General features: G+C 41.1%; 1 protein-coding gene across 4 annotated transcripts in view; it reads right to left on the bottom strand.

The window, feature by feature from the left end:
• The window catches only part of astn1 (astrotactin 1), a 354,343-nt gene that overhangs the window by 154,984 nt on the left and 178,885 nt on the right, over nt 1-20,474 (bottom strand). For all 4 annotated transcript variants that reach the window (XM_065276610.2, XM_065276608.2, XM_065276609.2 and 1 more), the window contains one exon: nt 6,799-6,965. In XM_065276610.2, the coding sequence (XP_065132682.1) occupies nt 6,799-6,965 (167 nt within the window). The remainder of the gene's footprint in view (nt 1-6,798; nt 6,966-20,474) is intronic.

Here is a 20,474-nt window from a genome sequence, read left to right as displayed (position 1 = left end):
ATGACATTAGACATTGTAGAGATGAGAGAGATAGAGAGGTAAGAGTGGTGCACATGTCGAGAAAACTTAATAGAAGTCTAGAAACAAATGATTAAAGTATGTATAGCCATATCACTCATCTCATTACAATATGTTAAAAGATAACACTGAACTTATTGTATAGTTTAATAAAATAATGTATTTTAATTATACAAATCAATTACAACCTAACTATAGTGATTGTTTTACTAACTGCTGACCAGCTTATCTCTATGGCTTATTTATAAGACATATTGATGCTGATTCAGTATGTCATTTTTCTTGTTAATTTAATCTTTTGGGTTATCTTATGCTTAGAATTAGTCAAGGGGGTTGAGTCTTATACCTTCTTTCAAAGTTTGATCAATTGTGCATAATAATATGTGCAACAAATGCATATAGGGTGTCAGGTTTTAAAGTTTGGATCAACCTCTGGCACAGCTTTTTAGCTGAAACTTGTAAGTGAATTGTAAAGTATTTATCTTTGTTTGAATACCTACTCAACCTTACCTTACACATTAATACTGGAAAAAGAGCCCCTTTAGTGTAAAACACATTAAGTAATTTTACGGTGTGATTTTGAATGATGACTATTTACAGTAAATAAGGGCTCCCCCTCCCTACAAAAGCCAATTTAACCACTGCATACATGGTACCTTACAGCTACATACTGATACCTCAATCTGTACCCAAACTTACACACATATAAGGACCTTTTTCAAAATGTTGGGTTTATTGGTTCTGTTTGTCCCTTTTGGACACAACACTGGGTTTAAAACAATTAGAAATATAGTACAATTATGTACTAAAGGTAAATAAGGAAATTATGCTTTGACAAAGGAAACATAGTCTTATAAAAGTATCTTATAATTATTTATACACTCTAAAAAATGATGGGTAATTTAAACCAGGCACTGGGTTAAAGAGGGACATTCTCAACCTGCTGGGTTGCACTAAAACTTATTTTGGGTTGTTTCAACTCAAAACGCTAGGTGGTTTAAACCACTGTTGGGTGGTATATACAGAACAAGTTTACATATACTGTATACTGAAAAATTTGATTAACTTTTACTTTTACAAAAATGATTTCAATTGGTAACACCTAAAACATGTAAGTTTATTCAACTTAAAATTTTACTGTAGTTCACTTTTTTAGGTGTTACCAATTGCAGAAACTTTTTAATTTGAACCACCTTTTCAATTTTTACAGTGTACTGAACATATTTTCTTTGTTAATTCAATGGCTGGGTTTGTCACTTTTTGACCCAACACTGGGTTAAAAAATAAGACAGCATTTTATTGTGTCCTTGAGATTTCAACACTGCACACAATTCACATTCTCTAAAGCAACTTTAAGGACCCACCTGGAATGTTTCTTAAACAGTTTGAAAAATGCATTGGACTGTTGTGGTTTTTCATCACTATCTGTTCCAACTCAAAAATGTTGGTCTCCATTTATGATGATAAATAAAAAAATGCATATGTTTTATATCTTTCCCCGCCAATTATGAGAAAACACGACCTTGCCAATGACAAGTATTTCCAGGATTTCCGCAATTATCCACCAGGTTCTGCAACTTATTCAACCCGGAAGTATCGCCTCACGTGAAATGCTACATACACACCAGGGGCGTCGCTAGACCCCTTTTACTGGGGCACGTGCCCCAGTGTAAATCTTTTGTGCCCCGGTGTAAATCTCAAGTTTAATTTTAGCAGTTAACTAGTGTATTCCTTTACAAAGACAATCGCGGCAATAACGGATCTTTATGCAAAGTAGTTACCCAATTTAGGCTTCTAAAAGCGACGAAGTAGTCGCATTGACGCGTGCACGCACGTATCCATGGCCGCGCGCGTTTGCGTTTACCGCGCACAACCGCATTCAAAAGGTGACGCCACGCGAGTGCTTATGAAAGCATAACGAAACTAAAGTAAGTTTCTAAATAATAATGCTAATCTTATTTTGACTCGATCATTATTGGCTTCTGTAGATGTACATCAGAAATGTTTTGTGCAAAGCAGGGAAAGGGAAGAAGAAAGGAGAGATGAGTTTAAAGGAGGTAAGACAAACTACATTACATCCTCACCCTGTCAGGTCTCAAACAAAGGAAAAATCTCAGGAAAACCTCTTGTCAAGTCTATAGAATTGCATCGTTGCTGAGAAAATCAACAGATGTATGTGATATACTGTTCTGTATTTTGAGATATGAAATTAATATTTAGTTTACTAATATTTAACTCTAGGACACTAACTTACATAACAGTTAGCAGTAACTATGACTGAGATTATTTATTTAGTATAGCAGTCATAAAATGACTGGTTCTTAAAATATTATTGTAAAAATAAGTTATTAATCATTGCTATCATTGTATAATGTAGAAAATATTTCTCTGCTGTCATTATTTCCAAACATGTTATGCCATTTATGCCTCCAAACATGTTAATAATGATAGGTATGATGAAGATTACACTTGTATCTTTTGCAGTAACTGTTGCAAATTACATTGTATAGAAGTGTTGCACACCTCTTGCACACAGCAGGCTTTCAAAAAAAAAAAGTCAGCAAAACATTGGGGGCCTGTGCCCCAGTAGAGCTTTATGTCTAGCAACGCCCCTGATACACACAGTGTATGCTACATACACACCAAACGTGGGGCATCGTGTTACTCCCTCTAGATTATTCACAGGATTTAACTTCGTGTCATGCAAAATTTTCACTTGAGTTCAATATTTTCAACCTGGGCAAAGATGCGTTTGAGGCGAATAACGCTATTTTCACAGCAAACGCACTGCCCATATTGTGTCATTCACATTACCCTGTGCGAGGACGCGTCTGATCCCATCTTTGCATTTACTTTGTATGTAATTTTCTCGCGCAAATCGTTGAACTCGCGTTTGGTGTGTATGCCCTAAGAACTCTGTGTATGTTTTGAGGATCGCGCTGAATGGGATCTCTATTAAAAGTCCATCACAAAAATGCAATTATATCAGCTTTTCATCAAAATGTGGTCTTTTTGAAGAAACCTACCCATATTTGAGAGGTGGTTACACGAGAACTTATGAAGGTAGGATGAAACGCTTTTTTTAAAGCAGAGGGTCTGTTCTTTTATGATATATTGCATGTTATATATTTAAAGAAGAACATTTTCTGAAAAGCATTAAACTTTTGTGAAAATCATAAAAAATGCTGACGCTGGTTGGCAACTTTAAAAAAAATGCTGGCGAGGAAAGAGTTAATGGTGTAACTATTAAGCATTACAATGGGTTTCTGTAAGAATAGGAAATAATATATTACAATGAGCAATATAAGGCATTATGAATACATTATAAGATAACAGTAAATAGCCATATTCTCACATCTTCTCCCCTGCTAAAGAACTCATGTCAACTCTTTTTCGAATCCCAAATATAAATGTCTTCCATAGGTATCTCTTTGACTAAAGGTGTCAAATGCGCATAATTCTCTTTCCCCCCCATGCGATCCTGATAATGTAAAACTGTAAAAATGTAAAACCCTATAAATCATTCCTACCGTATTAACTTGTTCTGCACGGAAAAGTGTAAAGAAATGGTTGTGTCCAAAAAAACAATGTGAAGTAAAGGTTTAACATTCAAAACTACTAAATGTAATGATCCATTACAAATTCAGGTTTGACATCTCTCTTTGTTTGTTGAATACGCAACCACCATTTACCATCAGCAAAACAGTATCATCCTTACAGTGTGACACATCACAACAGTCGCTTGTATTTATGGAACTTGCAAACGCATCTGTCAACTTATATCTGAACCGCACAGGTGGCAGAGAGAAAGAGGTGTCACAGCTTAAATGCTCAATCTCACTTTTCTCTATAGCGCCACAGTTTTCCCGGACGCTGTCATCAGGGTAGGTGCGACACATCTTCTCAGTAGCGCAGAAAATGCTTTAAGTGGCTTCATATTGCCTGTCACATTATCGGGATCTCATGGGGGGAAAGAGAATTATGCGCATGTGCCACCTTTAGTCAAAGAGATACCTGTGGAAGACATTTGTATTTGGGACTTGCAAAAAGGGTTGAAACGAGTGCTTTGAAGATGTGAGAATATGGCTATTTACTGTGATTGGGTCAGTAGATGGGACACAAGAGATCGGCGGTCTGAATGATGGTTAGTGTTGTGTGATAGATTTGATTTCAAAAGCACATTCAGGACAGGACAGGACAGGACAGAACAGGACTGACTGATGATAAAGGTCTGATCTGGGTCTGGCATTACCTTGAAAGAAAGGAATTGAGTTTATGATTTAGATGTCCTATCTAACAATATGCTGGAGTTTATAATATACAGAACTGCTCTTAGAGAGCTTTTAACCATAAAACTGATGTTTCAAGAGAAGGCTCTTTTCATGAATGTTCACTAAATTCATTCCCTCCAGAAAAACGCAGTTATGCGATCGCATATTTAAGCGAGGGACGCATTTTTCAAATACGCCGCACTTCGCAGCATAAATTGCACATTTCCGTGCACAAAATTTGCGGAGCTTGCACAATTTCATAATCCCTGCATTTTCGTAGCAAAAAGTCACATATCTTACCAGAAAGTTGAAACATTTTGTCTTTACTTCACACAAGCACAGCCATGTCCCCTGTTGCCATGGGAACGTTATGAAGTGATGTGTTTATGTGACGTGAAAATCATTGTAAAGCTGCAAAGGCTGTTTTTGCAAGTTCCCGCAATTTTTGCAAGTTCACGCAATTTCATCACATAAAATTGCATAAATATCCCCATATTCAATTTTTTTAAGAAAACGTGCCGCGAGATCAAGGATTTTGGCCTATTTTGGCCTACTAAAGGGTAAATGGTGCCACATGGTGATCAACTGTAAAAATGACAAATGTTACCTCTTTACAAAAGGAAAAACCACCAACAATAAAGAATGCATAATTATATGGTGTCATGGCTTTGCAATCAAAAAATGTCATTATAATGGAAGTCAATGGGGCAAAAACAATACTGTAAATGAGGGACAAAAAATAAAATCTGGTGGTGCACAAATACTAAAAATGCATCAAAGCCAATGTTTTTACTAATCTTCGACATGCCCAAGACTGTGAAAAAGGTAAAAAAAATCCAGTCCACATCACTTTTTATATTAAAAATCAGTCATGTTTGTGTTTTTTCCCAAATCAGTGACACCCTTTATGAACTTGGCAATTAAAGAGTTAAAATCATGGATTTTTTGTTAAGATTTGGTGGTTTTCATCAGTACTGAGGTTGATTAACAGATTTATGCAAAAAACAAAACAAAAATAATAATAATAAATTAAAAAAATATGAATCCGATACATTTTTACAGCCGTTTAATTCATATATTTTTCTCTACATATTGTAGTGTATTGTTGAGGGGATTTTTTAAATTTCAAAGCATTTTCTCAGAATATGTGTCAATATAAGATTTGTCACCAAAAATCATTCCATTTGCTGAAACAAAGAAATTTATGACCAAATTAAGACAAAAAAAAAAAAACATACGGACTACCGGCACATCTGGGAACTTTACTGTAAATTTCGTCACCGCCCCTTTTTGGGGAAAACAAACTAGACTTCTCATAGACTTTCATACAAAATAGCGGAAAAAAGCAACGTTCGTACACAGCCGGCTGCGTAAATAACTTAAGAAATCACTCAGATTAAACATGTTGAGTATTTATCTGTCCACCCTGCCTGCCATAGAGCGCGAAATATACATTAACACGTTTAATTTGGTCAATATAAAAACATGTCCCTTTCACTCTCCCTGCGTCAAATTTGTGTAACAGTGCTATCCAGTGATTGCTGGAAATATCGCTAAGCCAGTTAGTTGTATGGCAGGACCAAAAAGTGCACTCAGTACTGTAAATATAAAGACATGATATATAAATATGAAGTAACTTTCAAATACGAAGTAAAATTATTCACTGGGTTCCCTGTTGACTCGATGAGGTACGAGTTAATGTCTGGGTAAGACACCCCTGGCCAATGGGGAGCGTTGTTACACAAATTTGACCCTGTGAGAATAAGAGGGGCATGTTTTTATATAGACCAAATTAAATGTGTTAATGTATCTTTCGCGATCTCTGGCAGGCATGGTGGACAGATAATTGATCAACATGTTTAATCTGAGTGATTTCTTAAGTTATTTACGCCTGCCCGGTTTTGTACGACCTTGCTTTTTCCCGCTATTTTGTATGGAAGTCAATGGGAAGTCTAGTCTATGACATTGCGCCGGTTGTGCGTATAAAGAAACCACAAGAAAACATTCACAACAACACATACGGGTTAATAAGTTACAGTAACTCATGACTTGACAAGATAGTTGAAATAATTTATACATCCTAGTTGATTAAATTTAAAAATGTGGAAAACATTTTTTTACAATGCATATCCTAAATGTAAAGTATATTAAAGAGGGAAACATGAGAAATGTGTCTCTGTAGCATGCCACTTAGACACAAACTGACAATTTGTACTAAGCTAAAAATAGTTGTTGTAGGATGTCGCAAACAAGTTTGTGAGCTATGTAATTAACTAAATTACCAATAATGCACTAACTGTGAATTTCAGGGAGTTTTTCGAAACTGATGAAAAATACCAGGGGTTCAATGTTATTTATTATTCAAACAGCCATCAAGAAAGACAGAATTGTTAAGAAAGCCTTGTTAACACTACAGATCCAGCTATAAAACAGAAAAGTTTGTTAACAGAAGGCAACACTTGGTAGTGTATGTGAGCGTGTTTGTCAGCGTGTTTGTGAGCTTTCTCACCCGCAGAACATCTGGATGTTGTAGAGAGTGGGGTCCTCCTCTAGAGGTGCCAGCTGCTGTAGACACAGCTGCTCACAGCCCCCATTAAAGCCATCAGAACAGTCGATACCAATGTGGTGGTCATAGCAACCAGTGCCATCTTTCATTGGACTCAAACCCGGAGGACACTGAGGGTAAAATACATAAATAAAAAATCATTTGAATTTCAGTTTTTATTTCAATTTTTTTTAACACAATTTGTACTGTTTTTACAATAAGTATATGCCTACTGAGCCCACAGCGTGAGTTATTATTGCAAAAGACCATTGGAAATTTGAACGTTGATGAAACTTTATATAACCAAAGTATTTGATAAACACAACTTGGTATGTTGATAATCCATGCTTATAGTATGTGGCAGTAAGTTATGATGGATGCACTATTTAGGGTAGAAATGTTCTGCCATAGTAATGTTTGCAGTCTCACATGGCTACCATTCACTGCTTTGAACAAAATAATATTACAGAACTATGTCCTGAAATTTGTATTAACCTTTATCTTGACATTGTGTGTTGTACACAATTGTGAGGATGTATTATAATGACAATTTTTTTTTTAGCACAAATAAAAGCAACGGCTGTTGACCAATGTACTTTCCACAACATAATCAAATTCATACTAAAAATAACAAAAATAAACAGAAAATAACATTATTAATATGCATGAAAATCTCATTCAAATGCTTAAAAAAAAATTTTGTCTAAAAAAATAGAACAGTGTTGCCATGTCCATGTCTTTTTTGGGCTTACATAGCGTTGTGGCGCTTAACTGTTTCTGGCTTTGGCTCATCAAATTTTAGGTGTTAGTAAAGTTTGAAGATGCAGATCCCAATATTTTGATCTTTGAGGTAAAGCATTTGAATTTGTTTCAGTTGTGAAGTTGTTTTTTACTGTTTTTTGAGAAGGGTATATGGGCAGTTGCCCGGGCAACCCCCCCTGTGCACATCCCTGAATGGCAACTTGATTTGTCTCCAATAACCACTAAAGGTTTTATGTTAATGCATTTTCCCTTTTCAGTTTTACCATGTGAAATAACTAAAATGATTTCATGCAACGGTTTCCGCGTCATTTCTAGTAATGTCAACTAATTCAGGTTAAAGGAAAACGCTTAGGTTACTGACGTAACCCCGGTTCCCTGAAATAACGGGAACGAAGCATTGCGTCAGTTTGCTGACGCTATGGGGGAAACTCCTGTTTACTCCGTGATTGAAGCCTATTGGTTAACGTCTGTAGAAAATACAGACCAATGACGTTTGAGCCCGCGCGGGGGCGTGGCACACGTCCCTATATAAGCCGGTGAAATACGTCAAGAGCTCATTATTATTCGACTGAAGCGCGCAGCCGAATAACACTCGCTGCGTAGACGTTTGTAGCACGGCCAGCGACGCAATGCTTCGTTCCCGTTATTTCAGGGAACCGGGGTTACGTGAGTAACCTAAGCGTTCCCTTTCAATACGGTTCACTTCGCATTGCGTCAGTTTGCTGACGCTATGGGGGAACGTAATCCCATCCCGCCGTGCATACACAACGGACTGAGGTGCCCTTACCGGAGAGACACTGCATGTGGCCCTAACCCAGCATATACATAGCTCTAGCGAGCGCAAGTGTAAGCACCATATATGAGACAGTAATACGCATACAGTGAAGTTTCTAAACGCACCATGATGCATATACAATAGAGCACGAGACGGCGGGTTCCCTGAGGGCGCCGCGAGCTGTGCATGAATTATTAATAGGTAGCCATGACGGTGAGCTAGCAACGCACCGTGAAAGCATACAGAAACGCAGTCGCGTGAATCATTAAGCCGATAAGACCTGTGCTTGTAAGGCAGGGACATCCAGGCTATAAAATCTGACAAACGTAGACGGCGAGGACCAGCCGGCCGCGTTACAAATGTCAACGATAGAAATCCCCGTAGACCAAGCCCAAGATGAAGCCATACCCCTCGTGGAGTGAGCTTTTAAACCAACTGGACAATGTTCATTCAGGGAGGCGTAAGCCAAAGCAATGGCTTCGACGGCGATCCATTTAGATAGCCTCTGTTTAGTGAGCGGCATACCTAAGGAATGTTGCGCGAAGCTTACGAACAGCTGATCTGACTTGCGGTATGAGGCAGAACGGTCCGTGTATATTCTTAACGCTCTGACGGGGCAGAGCGTGTTCGGGGTTTGTTCGCCGTCCGCCGTCGGAAGGGCGAGAAGTGAAACCACCTGAACTCTAAATGGCGTGGTCAAAACTTTAGGAATGTATCCCGCTCTCGGTCTAAGGATCACTTTGCTATCGTTAGGACCGAATTCCAGACACGACGGGTCAATTGAAAACGCGTGTAAATCGCCCACTCGTTTAACCGATGCCAACGCCAGGAGGAGAGCGGTTTTAAACGAGAGAGCGCGCAGGTCAGCCTGTTCGAGGGGCTCGAAAGGGGGACCGCGCAGCGCTTTCAGGACCGTGGACAGATCCCAAGACGGGACCGTGTTAGGTCGCGGTGGGTTTAGTCTGCGAGCGCCTCTGAGGAATTTAATGATGAGATCATGTTTTCCCACGGTGCGACCGGCGATAAGGGCGTGATTCGCCGTTATCGCCGCCACATACACTTTAAGCGTCGAGGGCGCGCGACCGCTGTCCAGCATTTCCTGCAGAAAGGAGAGAATATGCTCCACTTCACAGGTGTTTGGGTTTAAGTCTTTCGTCGTGCACCAGTCAGAAAAAATAGACCACTTTTGAGCGTAAAGGCGCCTGGTAGATGGGGCCCTAGCTTCAGTTAGAGTATTTAACACTCGTCCTGAAAGGCGTGATGGTTGCCGTTCAGAGACCAAACGTGTAGATTCCATAGCTCCGGCTGTGGATGCCATATCGTCCCTCTCGCCTGAGATAGGAGGTCTTTCCTCAGCGGTACTGGCCATGGTGCTGATGTTTTCAGCTGCCATAGGTCGGGGAGCCATGGTTGATTGTGCCAAAACGGGGCGACCAGAATTATCGCGCATTTCGTCTCTCTTATCCTCTGAAGGACCTGTGGTAACAGAGCCACCGGAGGAAAAGCATACAGAAGACACGCCGGCCATGCTTGCGACAGGGCATCGTGATGTCTCGAGAAGAAGATCGGGCAATGCGCGTTCTCGTCTGATGCAAACAGATCGATCTCCGCCCGGCCGAAGACGGTCCATATTCTCTCGACCATCTGAGGATGCAGTCTCCATTCTCCCGGCGGCGGACCGTTGCGCGAGAGAATGTCTGCACCCGTATTGGCTACACCCGGTACGTGAGTCGCTTTTAACGAACGTACGTTCGCGTGAGCCCATAATAAAAGCCGTTTCGCCAGCCTGGATAGGGAGCGAGATCTCAGCCCTCCTTGGTGGTTTATGAACGAAACCACCGTCATACTGTCCGACCGCACTAGAACGTGTTGATGTTGGAGTTTCGGTCGAAAGTGTCGTAGCGCCAAGATAACCGCCCACATCTCGAGGTGGTTGATATGTAGCTGAGACAACTGGTTGTTCCACGCACCGAAGGCGAGCTCGCCGTCGCAGTGAGCGCCCCAACCCGTCGCAGACGCATCCGTAGTCACCACTTTCCTCCTGCTCACGGAGCCGAGCTCCGTGCCCGAGAGGAAAAGGTGAGGGGATGTCCATATCGAAAGCGCTTTCACGCAGCTGTACGTGATTTTGATTAATAAGCGGCCCGACAACCAAGCACGGGGCGGAACTTTCGCTTTCAACCAAAACTGAAGCGGCCTCATGAACAGCATTCCCAACGGTATTAGTGGGGATGCTGCTGCCATCAGACCCAGCATTTTTTGGAATCGTTTGAGAGGGAGATGTGAACCCGCTTTGAACGATGCCGCCTCGCGTCTGACCGTGAGCGCGCGTTCCTGTGTAAGCCATGCCCGCATCTTTAATGAGTCGAGCGTCGTGCCTAAGAACGCGATTCGCTGCGTGGGGGTGAGCAAACTCTTCTGGAGGTTGATTTTGAACCCCAAATTCTCCAAATGCTGGAGTACAACGGTCTTGTGCGCAGTAATTTCCCTCTCTGACTGTGCTAGAATAAGCCAATCGTCGAGGTAATTCAATATGCGGATGCCGCTCTGTCTGAGAGGGGCGAGAGCCGCATCCGCACATTTGGTAAATGTGCGTGGTGCCAGAGATAATCCGAAGGGCAGAACTTTGTACTGGTATGCTGTCCCGTCGAGCGCGAATCTTAGGAACGGCCTGTGACGTGGCGCCATGGGCGGAAATCCCGGGGGGGTCGGGGGGGACAGGACCCCCCCTATCTGAGGGTTGTCCCCCCTAAATTATCATTAGAATATGTGTATTGAAAATAATTTAATGATTTATAATACTTAAACTAGTTGTGTAAGAAGTGAAACAATACAAATGCAAACGGAGCAACAACAAAAAAACGTTTTAAATATTTGGATTCCCCCTCCCTTGCCTCACAGTGGTTTGGTCCACTGCCCACGCCCCTTTTACCTCACCACCACACATTCCGGTGGTAGAGAAGTGTACGGAGCCGACGCGTTAATAAGCTATATACAATACAACGTTTCCCATCACTTATCAGTTTATCCTCATATGTTTTAAAACTGGACTATTTTGACATATAAACATGAACATATTTCGTTTTCTGAGAACAGAAGCAGATAAACGATCAAGAAAACATTTTTATGCATTCATGCAGAGGTGAGGCAGAGCTGAAAGTAACAAATTACATTTACTCACCTTGCTGTAACTGAGTTTTTTGTGTACTTTTACTTTGAGTAGTTTTTAAAATCTGTACTTTACTTTTACTTAAGTATGTTTAAAGTATTGTTGGTTACTTCGCTACATGTTAAATCATATCCGTTACTGAGTAAAAATAAATAAAAAAGTAAGGTGATAAAGACGCGCCACGGTCGGATGATTGATTGATGGGCGGGGGAACGCGCAAAAAGAACCATGGAGAGGGACGAGACAGGCGCAGGCTAATGCAGACCCTCAATTCAATTCTTACGAAAGAAACCCCTGGCCATTGACGCAAAGCGATTGTTTCATTCAGGTAGGGTTCATGCTCTTGAGTACGGAGTTTGAGAATTGCCGACCGTGTTTAACCGCTAATTTGCACGATGCATTTTTAATACATGCGCATTATCTTCCGAGGTCTAGCAGCTTCGCGTCAAGTCAAACAACTTGAGAACGTCCTCGAGAATGCGCAGATCATTAGACATTGCAGAGAGAGAGAGAGCGCGAGAGAGATAGATTGAAAGACATCAGGTACACAGGTCTGGGAGCTAATAAACGTGTAAAGGATGTATAGTGTATAGCCATGGCACTCATCTCATTATATGTTCATTTATGTATATAGTTTAATAACAATGTATGTTACCAGCAATACATCAATTACAACCTTCATATAATGATTGTATTTACTAGCTGCTGACCTCATATTATTTTTGCTTCAAAAGTGCATAACTCACCTGTAAAAATCATTAAATAATTCCATAAATGTTTCTTAGTTATAAAAAGCTTTTTATTTTATTAACATTTGTTATTGCACTTTAATTGTAGAGATGTTTACAATTAAAAACATAGTTTGAGATGTATATATCCTTCCTTTGTGAACTATACTAGAAACCTCTCCCCGCTGTAAAAAAGTAACTCTTAAAATTAAAATGACTTTTTACTTGAGTAGATTTTTAGACCAGTAACTTTACTTTTACTTAAGTAAAATATTATTAAAGTAACTTTACTTTTACTTAAGTAACATATTATTAAAGTAATTTTACTATTACTTAAGTAGAAAATTGTATTACTCTTTTCACCTCTGCATTCATATGTATTAAAATTAAATTTGCGTCCGTTCATAGAGAAAGAGAAACGTTTTCTATCTGTACCCATTTCCTTGCAAGTACAATTTTGCCTGTATTATTGGTGTCCCCTTCAAAAATTGTTCTTGAAAAATTTTATGTTTATTGTCCCCCCCAACATTTAGATGAGATTTTCGCCCCTGCGTGGCGCTATCGGAATGTGAAAGTAAGCGTCTTTCAGATCCACTGATATGAACCAATCGCCCGGTCGAATTAACGCCATGATTCGTCTGGCTGTAAGCATTTTAAACGGCCGTTTGGCAAGAGCGCGATTCAAAACGCGTAGATCCAATATCGGTCTGAGGCAGCCGTCTTTCTTTGGAACGAGAAAATAACGACTGTAAAAGCCTGATTCGCTTTGATCCGCCGGGACCGTCTCTATCGCGTCTTTTAGTAATAAAGAACGCACCTCTTCCCTGAGGATCTGCATACGATCGTCTGGGACAGTGGTGTAGAGAACGCCGCGAAACCGGGGTGGTCTCCGGGCGAATTGAAGTGAATAACCGTGTTGGATTACGTTTAGAATCCAGCCCGGCATACCGGGGGTGGATTGCCAAACGTGAAATTTGACGGCGAGCGTCGATATGCTTATGGACGTTAAGCCGTGTGTGTGTGTTTGTGTGTACAGAGGAGGAAATTTGCTCTTTTTGTGAAAAGGTAAAAATTTGTGTTTCGCTGTTACAGCGAGGGTGTGTCCAGCGCCCGAGGGGACTGAAACACGCAGAACTTTCGAGGGCGGGCCGGCCGAAGCGGGACCAGAGCCTCTTTTCCTCCTCAGACTCTCTTCAGGGAGGCGGCGCCGGCGTCGGGTCCAGCGTAATCCGAGGACGGGGACCGCGGCGTCGAGGCGGGCCAGCCGGTCGTGCAGGACGCTGGCGCTTGACCTCCGGTTCAGCTCTCTGCTGGGGCTGAGCTGGTGCTGGCTTAGGGCGTTGAGCTGGCGGCGGTTTTGGGCGGCCGGTCTCAGACGCTGAGGCAGATCGTTTTGGTAGAAAATGCCGCATAGCCTGCGACGATTTCTGTGCCTCAGTGAAGCGCTGGGTGAACCCCTCCACAGCGGAGCCGAAGAGCCCCGACGGTGACACGGGCGAGTCAAGAAGGGCAACCCGATCCGTGTCCTTTATCTCCGTCAAGTTCAGCCACAGATGTCTCTCCAGAACAACCAGGCTGGCCATGGCTCTTCCTACAGCCTGAGTGGCGACTTTAGTGGCGCGAAGGGCCAGATCAGTCGCGCTGCGCAGGTTCTGAAAGGTCGACGGGTCCGGACCTGTCTCGTCCATGTCACGGAGGAGTTTTGCCTGGTATACCTGCAGCACCGCCATCGTATGGAGAGCGGATGCAGCGTGGCCGTCGGCGGCGTAAGATTTCGACGCCAGGGTCGATGTCAGGCGACAGGGCTTTGACGGATGGTTCAACTTCGCCCTCCATCCGCCGGCTGAAGACGGGCAGAGATGGGCGGCGACAGTTTCCTCGAGCGGCGGCATCTTGGAGTAGCCGTGTTCGTCGGCGCCGTCCACTACGGAGAGGACGTGGGAGACGGCGCTCTGAGCTCGGGTGGAGTGGGGAGCACGCCAAGATTTGGTGAGCTCCTGGTGAACCTCAGGGAAAAACGGCGCCTGCCGTTGGCGAGACGATTGACGGCGCCCGGGCTGCAGAAACCACTCGTCCAACCGGCTGAGTTGAGGCTCTGACGGCGGCGACCACTTGATGTTGAGCTCCGCCGTAGCTTGCGTCAAGATGCGGATGAGCTCAGAGTCGTGAGGACGCGACTCGGTAGGTTCATCAGCGGCGGCTGCGTGGGCGTCGTCATCCGAAGCCGCCCAATCCTCTAACTCCTCAGAGGATGACATCACTTCCAAGTTGTCACCGGACCCAAAGGAAACCATGCCGCTAGCACTCGGCAGGGGGCGTAGGTCCTCATGGGCGAAGGTGACAGGGTGACGGCGGGGAGACAGAGCACGCGGGGGATGAGCCGGCGTGGACTCGGTCTCAGGGCGTCTTCCAGCTTCACGGCTCCGCTGCTGTTTAGGCGGGAGAGCACGGGAAGCCTTCCGTTTAAAGATCTCGAGGCGGGAGCGCAGCACCGCGATAGGAAGGAGCTCGCAGTGGGCGCAGCCCGCCTCGGCGAGTACGGCCTCGGCGTGGGCAGGACCCAGACAGATGACGCACTCCTTGTGGAAATCCTCCACAGGCAAAGGGGCTCGGCAGGAGCCGCAATGCCGAAGCGACATTATCTCAACGCGCTTCTGCTCTTTTAGATAACTCTCTTTTAGGCTCACCGGAAAGCGGCAGGGGAACACGCTGGTGTGTTGTAGTCCGCTGCAGTGCTTGGATCGATGGCGAGTAAGGGCTTCTTCTTCGGAGCAGCGAGAAGGTTCGCGCTGAAGGAGAAAAGTAATGAGCTCTTGACGTATTTCACCGGCTTATATAGGGACGTGTGCCACGCCCCCGCGCGGGCTCAAACGTCATTGGTCTGTATTTTCTACAGACGTTAACCAATAGGCTTCAATCACGGAGTAAACAGGAGTTTCCCCCATAGCGTCAGCAAACTGACGCAATGCGAAGTGAACCGTATTGAAAGGGAACACCACCGTTCTTCAACACTCTTAGAAAGGATGTGTTACTTTTTTACACATCTTTGTGCTTTAAGCTTTTAACACATTATGTGTAATTTGAGTACATTATGTGTCATTTTGATTTTGTGTTAAAATAAAACGCAAGTTGTGTTAAAAGTAACACAAAATGTGTTATTTCAATAATAACACAGAGATGGGTGGATTCTGGGACAATGCATTTAGTGTGTTGTCCCAGATTCAACACTATGTGTTGTTTATACTGTAACACATTCGTCCTAAGACTGAATATGATACTATGTTCTTACCCCAACTTAGACAAATGAATACATAGGCCTACCTATCATTTTACATAGTAAATATTGAAAAACTGTAGTGTTTTCCTTTAAGATTATAGGTTTGCTGTAGATAGCAGCTTCAGACGTCACTAATATGTGATGTCATGTTCATATTAAAATCAACAGCCACTTCACTTAAAGCAACTATCATGTAAATAACTGGTTATGTGATTAACACATGTAACACATTCTTTTAAAAGTAACAAGACATTCGTTTCCAACGCCACACTTAATTTCTCTGTCTGGCACAGTTACTTGCATCATCTAGTGTTATCATCTATCGTCTTTTGTTAACCAAAGTTAGTCAAGCCAAGTTCACACAATGTTTTCTGTCAGCTTTTGGCTTCGAAAGAAGTGTTTGACGGGTCGATTCTTACAGGCCATCCCTGCTTGGAGAACAGGATAAAATTCATACTCCCCCACATAAGTTTTAAGCTTAACATACTCTTATAAAGCTGCTTTATTTTTTGATTGGAGTGAGGTTTCAACAAAAGAATAAACTTCTCTACAATTAGTCATTCATCACTCAAAAATCATTCAAAATGGGAGATTGAAGGAGCATAATTTTCTATTACAGTGGGAGTGGAGACAGACAGTATAATACAATTGCATTAGAAGAGAGTAAAATGCGTAGCTCTTCTCCTAAAGACACTAAATGCTCTTTCGTCTCTCATGTAATTAAATTGTTAACGCATCCGTGCCATTGATACATGGCCCTTGGGGGAAAATGATGAATAAGTCCATCACCGCATTGCATTACACTTCACCGCCTCACTTCCCGAGTGTCTGCCGTCTGAGCGTAAAACACACGTTTTCTGACCACCGTCTTTTCACTTGACCTCATTCGTATTAGGGATCAAAGCCTAGATGTTGGTAATGCATCTTAGTAGCACATCTCGTCCCTGGATGCATCCGTATTGATTTTGTCAGTTAGCTACAGCTGACAAGACATCTGATTTATTACCGGAGCACGGGGCACCGAGTCTCTAACTCATTTTTGGCAGATTCCCTGCAACGCAAAGTCCCAGTTTGATCAGCTGAACAAAAGACATTATTGGGAAAGTGGAGGGTGGTTCGACACACAGCAAATTTTTCGCATGATCCACTCGGTCGTCCTCATTTGGCGCCATGACAGTGTTTTTACACGCACCTGGTGGACTGCTGAGGCTTACCACAAACAGCTAAGGGTTTTTCTTAATTTGTTGTTTTTGTCTTGTTTATATGTAAATGAATCTAAACATCTTTAAGACAAAATTAGCATGCATAATTAGACAAATCATCACATTAAGACTTGTTTTCAGTGAAACTGTCTTGAGTTACTTTTTCTAACCTTTTGGCAAATTGTTTTATGCTTTACTAGACAAACATAATAATGTAGTGTCATATTATTATTCTCTCTGAAAAATATAGTTTGATCTTGTAATTTTGTATCCATATTTATTATGTCTTAAAAATGCATTTCATAACTTTAGCCTCTCTGTTGCCACCTCCCACCTCTGTTTGAAATTTAAAATGGCAGGTTACTTTATGTACTTATATTTGAGACTGTCCTCCAAAAATAACGGCCTAATTGTTTGTGCAAGCATTTTATTACGATGTCAATAGGTTTAAGGGATAAAGTTCCCTCTAGGGGCCAGTAGCAATGTTTGTTTTTTGTCTTATACTGTATGTCAGATTAGATGCATTTTATTTTCTGCATTGGTATGTGCCGAAATAGTTTCATAAACCGTTATGGTTTTAAAGATATTTTGGAGCTTCTAACTCCACCCTATACATAAACCCAACCAGTTCTCAATCATTTAAAACACAACACGCAAGTACAAGTACAGTCTTGTGTATTAATTGCATCAATTGACCAAAAAACAACAGTATGAAGGTATAACAAACAATTTGCGTTGCAAACCTTGCAAACTAAAGCCATACTATCACATTATATGAAGAAATCCATGAGTGCAACATACAGTTAGATCTCATTTAAACTGAAACATTAGAGCGTGACACAATCGGTCACGACAGCCAATAGCGCTTCAAATTTTAAGCTAACGTAATGATGCGATTGGTCATGAGACACCCGTGAGCCAATGCTATTTCGCAATCAAATATGATGCATCGTCGCTTGGCGGCAGTTTTTGAATAAGTCTCGGATCTAATATTTACAGCGGAAGTCAAGGGTATTGACAAACATAATGTGTTTAAAAATAATAACAACATAATTTTAATATTTCATGTCTTTATTGAACACTGGTTGACCCCCCTGGCAGCAATAACCTCAACCAGGTGCTTCCTGTAGCCGTGGATCAGACCTGCACACCGTTGAAGAGGAATTTTAACCCATTCGTCCTGGCAGAACTTTAAAAATATATTGTTTTTGACTTGTGTGTCCAAATCTGTTAGTTTTGCTGGTGATTTTAAGGTATGGATGCAGTGGTTTTGTTTTTTAACCTTCATAAATATTTAATCTTCAAACAGTTTTGTCAGATTTCTACAATGCATTCATCCTTTTGAAGGTTTTGGAATAGTCAACATATAAATTCTTATTAAAAAATAAAATAAATAACTTTTTTATTATTTGCTCATTCCGACTCCATTTCCCAGCACGGGTCATATACCTGTATTAACTTTCACCTGCTTCCGGTATAGAGAAGCTAATTTAGTAAATTGTTTAGTAAATCTGTTGGTTGTATTTGGAGGGAATGGACAAATGACCAAAAAAATTTTATGGTTTGGATGACTGTTTGATATATTTGCTTTTATTAAAATAAAACATTGTGACATTTCCAGAAAAATCTGATCCGACACAGTGGTGGCTGGTGACTTCTTTTTTTGTGAGTGCACAATGTGAAGTTCGTCACAACCTGTATATAGCCCCTCATGCATGTGGTTCGTAATTTCAAAATATGTGTTTTGCGCTTTGAGAGATTGTGTGTGCATGGCGTGTCCTGCCAAAATAGTGCCTGCTGCAGATGCGTCTAAAGGGTTTATGATAAAAGAGACGCTTGCGTTTGCCAGACTCTCGCATAATCTCATGTGTAATCAGAATTAAATGTTAAGGGAGTGTCTTGCGTGTTTTTTGTGAACGCGAGCGTCTCTTTTATAATAAACAGTTTTGACGCCTGTGCAGCAGGCACTTATTTTGACAAAACACGTGATGCACACAGGATCTCTTGACATGCAGGACACATATTTTGGAAAAATGAAGCACACACATGACACTCTGAACACTTATTTTGAATTAGCACCCCTCGAATGAGCAGCCATGAGCCGCCACTGATCCGACAGCTCAAATTATAAATCACTATGAGCTTAGGTAAGGGGTTTTGAACACAATGCCTTATGTATTTGTTTATTAACTGTCTTTTGTTCATTTTTTATCTAAAAAGTTATAGATTGCAGCTTCAACACTGAAAAAAAACCTAGTAAAATTTACTTAGAAATCTGATTTAAATAATAAAAAAACATTAAGTAGAATTTAGTTAAGTTTACTAAGTAAAGTTAAACTAAACTGTAAAATTATGTGATGTTTACTTTATGTAAAATATTGTTACCAAATCATTTTTAAGTACTTTTAAATGGTTGCTTCAAGTGATAAGCGGGTCACTCAAAACTCGGATGATTTAACCCCATCCCAAAAATGACTCTGGAACCATGGTTCCTTAGTGACCATTAACCCGAGTCAGTTGAGTTCTACCAGATTTTCCATAAAAAATGAGAAGTGGTATCAAACACAAAGCTCTTGAAATGTTTACAACAGAATTACAACAAATAACTCTAGGCTGCCATAAGTTCTATAACTTGCAACAAGGAGTTAATTTACATCACCAAACGTCGACTGGTGGGACACAGTCTGCTATTCCTGATAATAGGATAATTTCCTGCAGCTCCGAGTACAAAGGGATACGTGCGTGCGACGGCGAGTTGGTCGGCAACTCGGGAATTCACACAGAGAGTGACTCGCAACTCATAGAACTTCCTGGACTAGGAGAAACGAGCCTTGCTCCTGTTATTAACCCATTGCCTCATTTAGGTTGATTTGTTGCAATATTTGCCTGGCACAATATTTTGGGTAGAAGACTACTGCAAATAGTTAAAATACAAGGACTTCTGTAGCAGTGCTGCTGGAATGATCCGCCTCCCGACCGACACACGGTCAGACACACACAGCTCCTCTTGTTATGACTGAGTCACCCAGAGTGACGTGAGGAACAAGTTTCTTTAGTGATTGGGAGATTTTGACCAAGTGACTCAGATGACTCAAGTGACTCACACAACCCGGATCATATTAGTGAGTGACTCAGAACAACTCAAATCCAGGTTGACCATCACTAGTTGCTTCTTTAATAGAATCTTCCCAATTTAATTATATAAAATTACTTCTTTTTTATATATTTATTATTACATACCACATTATGTTGAGCAAATAAGAAGAGACTGATCTCAATACTGGCAGCACAGTTATTGCTCATTAAGTGAATTAACACACATCATGATTTTCATTGTGTCACCTATTGTCACAAACAGCACTCTTATGAATGATGGTAACCCCAAAACTCAAAAAAAGAAACAGAAACTCTTCTAAATCTCAAAGTATTTATTTTTAAAACTCATAAAACATAAAATAGCATTTCATTTCAAATTTTACTCTCCAAATGCAGGCCCATGCAATGTATGCTGGGATCTACAAGTTTCACTGCCTAGTTAGTTATATTTACTAAAATAATTCAAGTAGTTTTAAAACAAAATGATTCAGTTAATTTCCTTCTTACAAATTTAAGTGCATGATAAAATTAAGTTGAATTTACTCAATAATGTGTTCATTTAGAATTACTTAAAACTTAAAAACAAGATTTAAAAAAAAAATAGAATGTACTTTTTTTAGTTACATTTACT

The sequence above is a fragment of the Paramisgurnus dabryanus genome, chromosome 6 (genome assembly GCF_030506205.2).
Source record: "Paramisgurnus dabryanus chromosome 6, PD_genome_1.1, whole genome shotgun sequence".
NCBI classification, from domain to species: domain Eukaryota; kingdom Metazoa; phylum Chordata; class Actinopteri; order Cypriniformes; family Cobitidae; genus Paramisgurnus; species Paramisgurnus dabryanus.
This window is presented reverse-complemented; position numbering and strand designations above follow the sequence as displayed.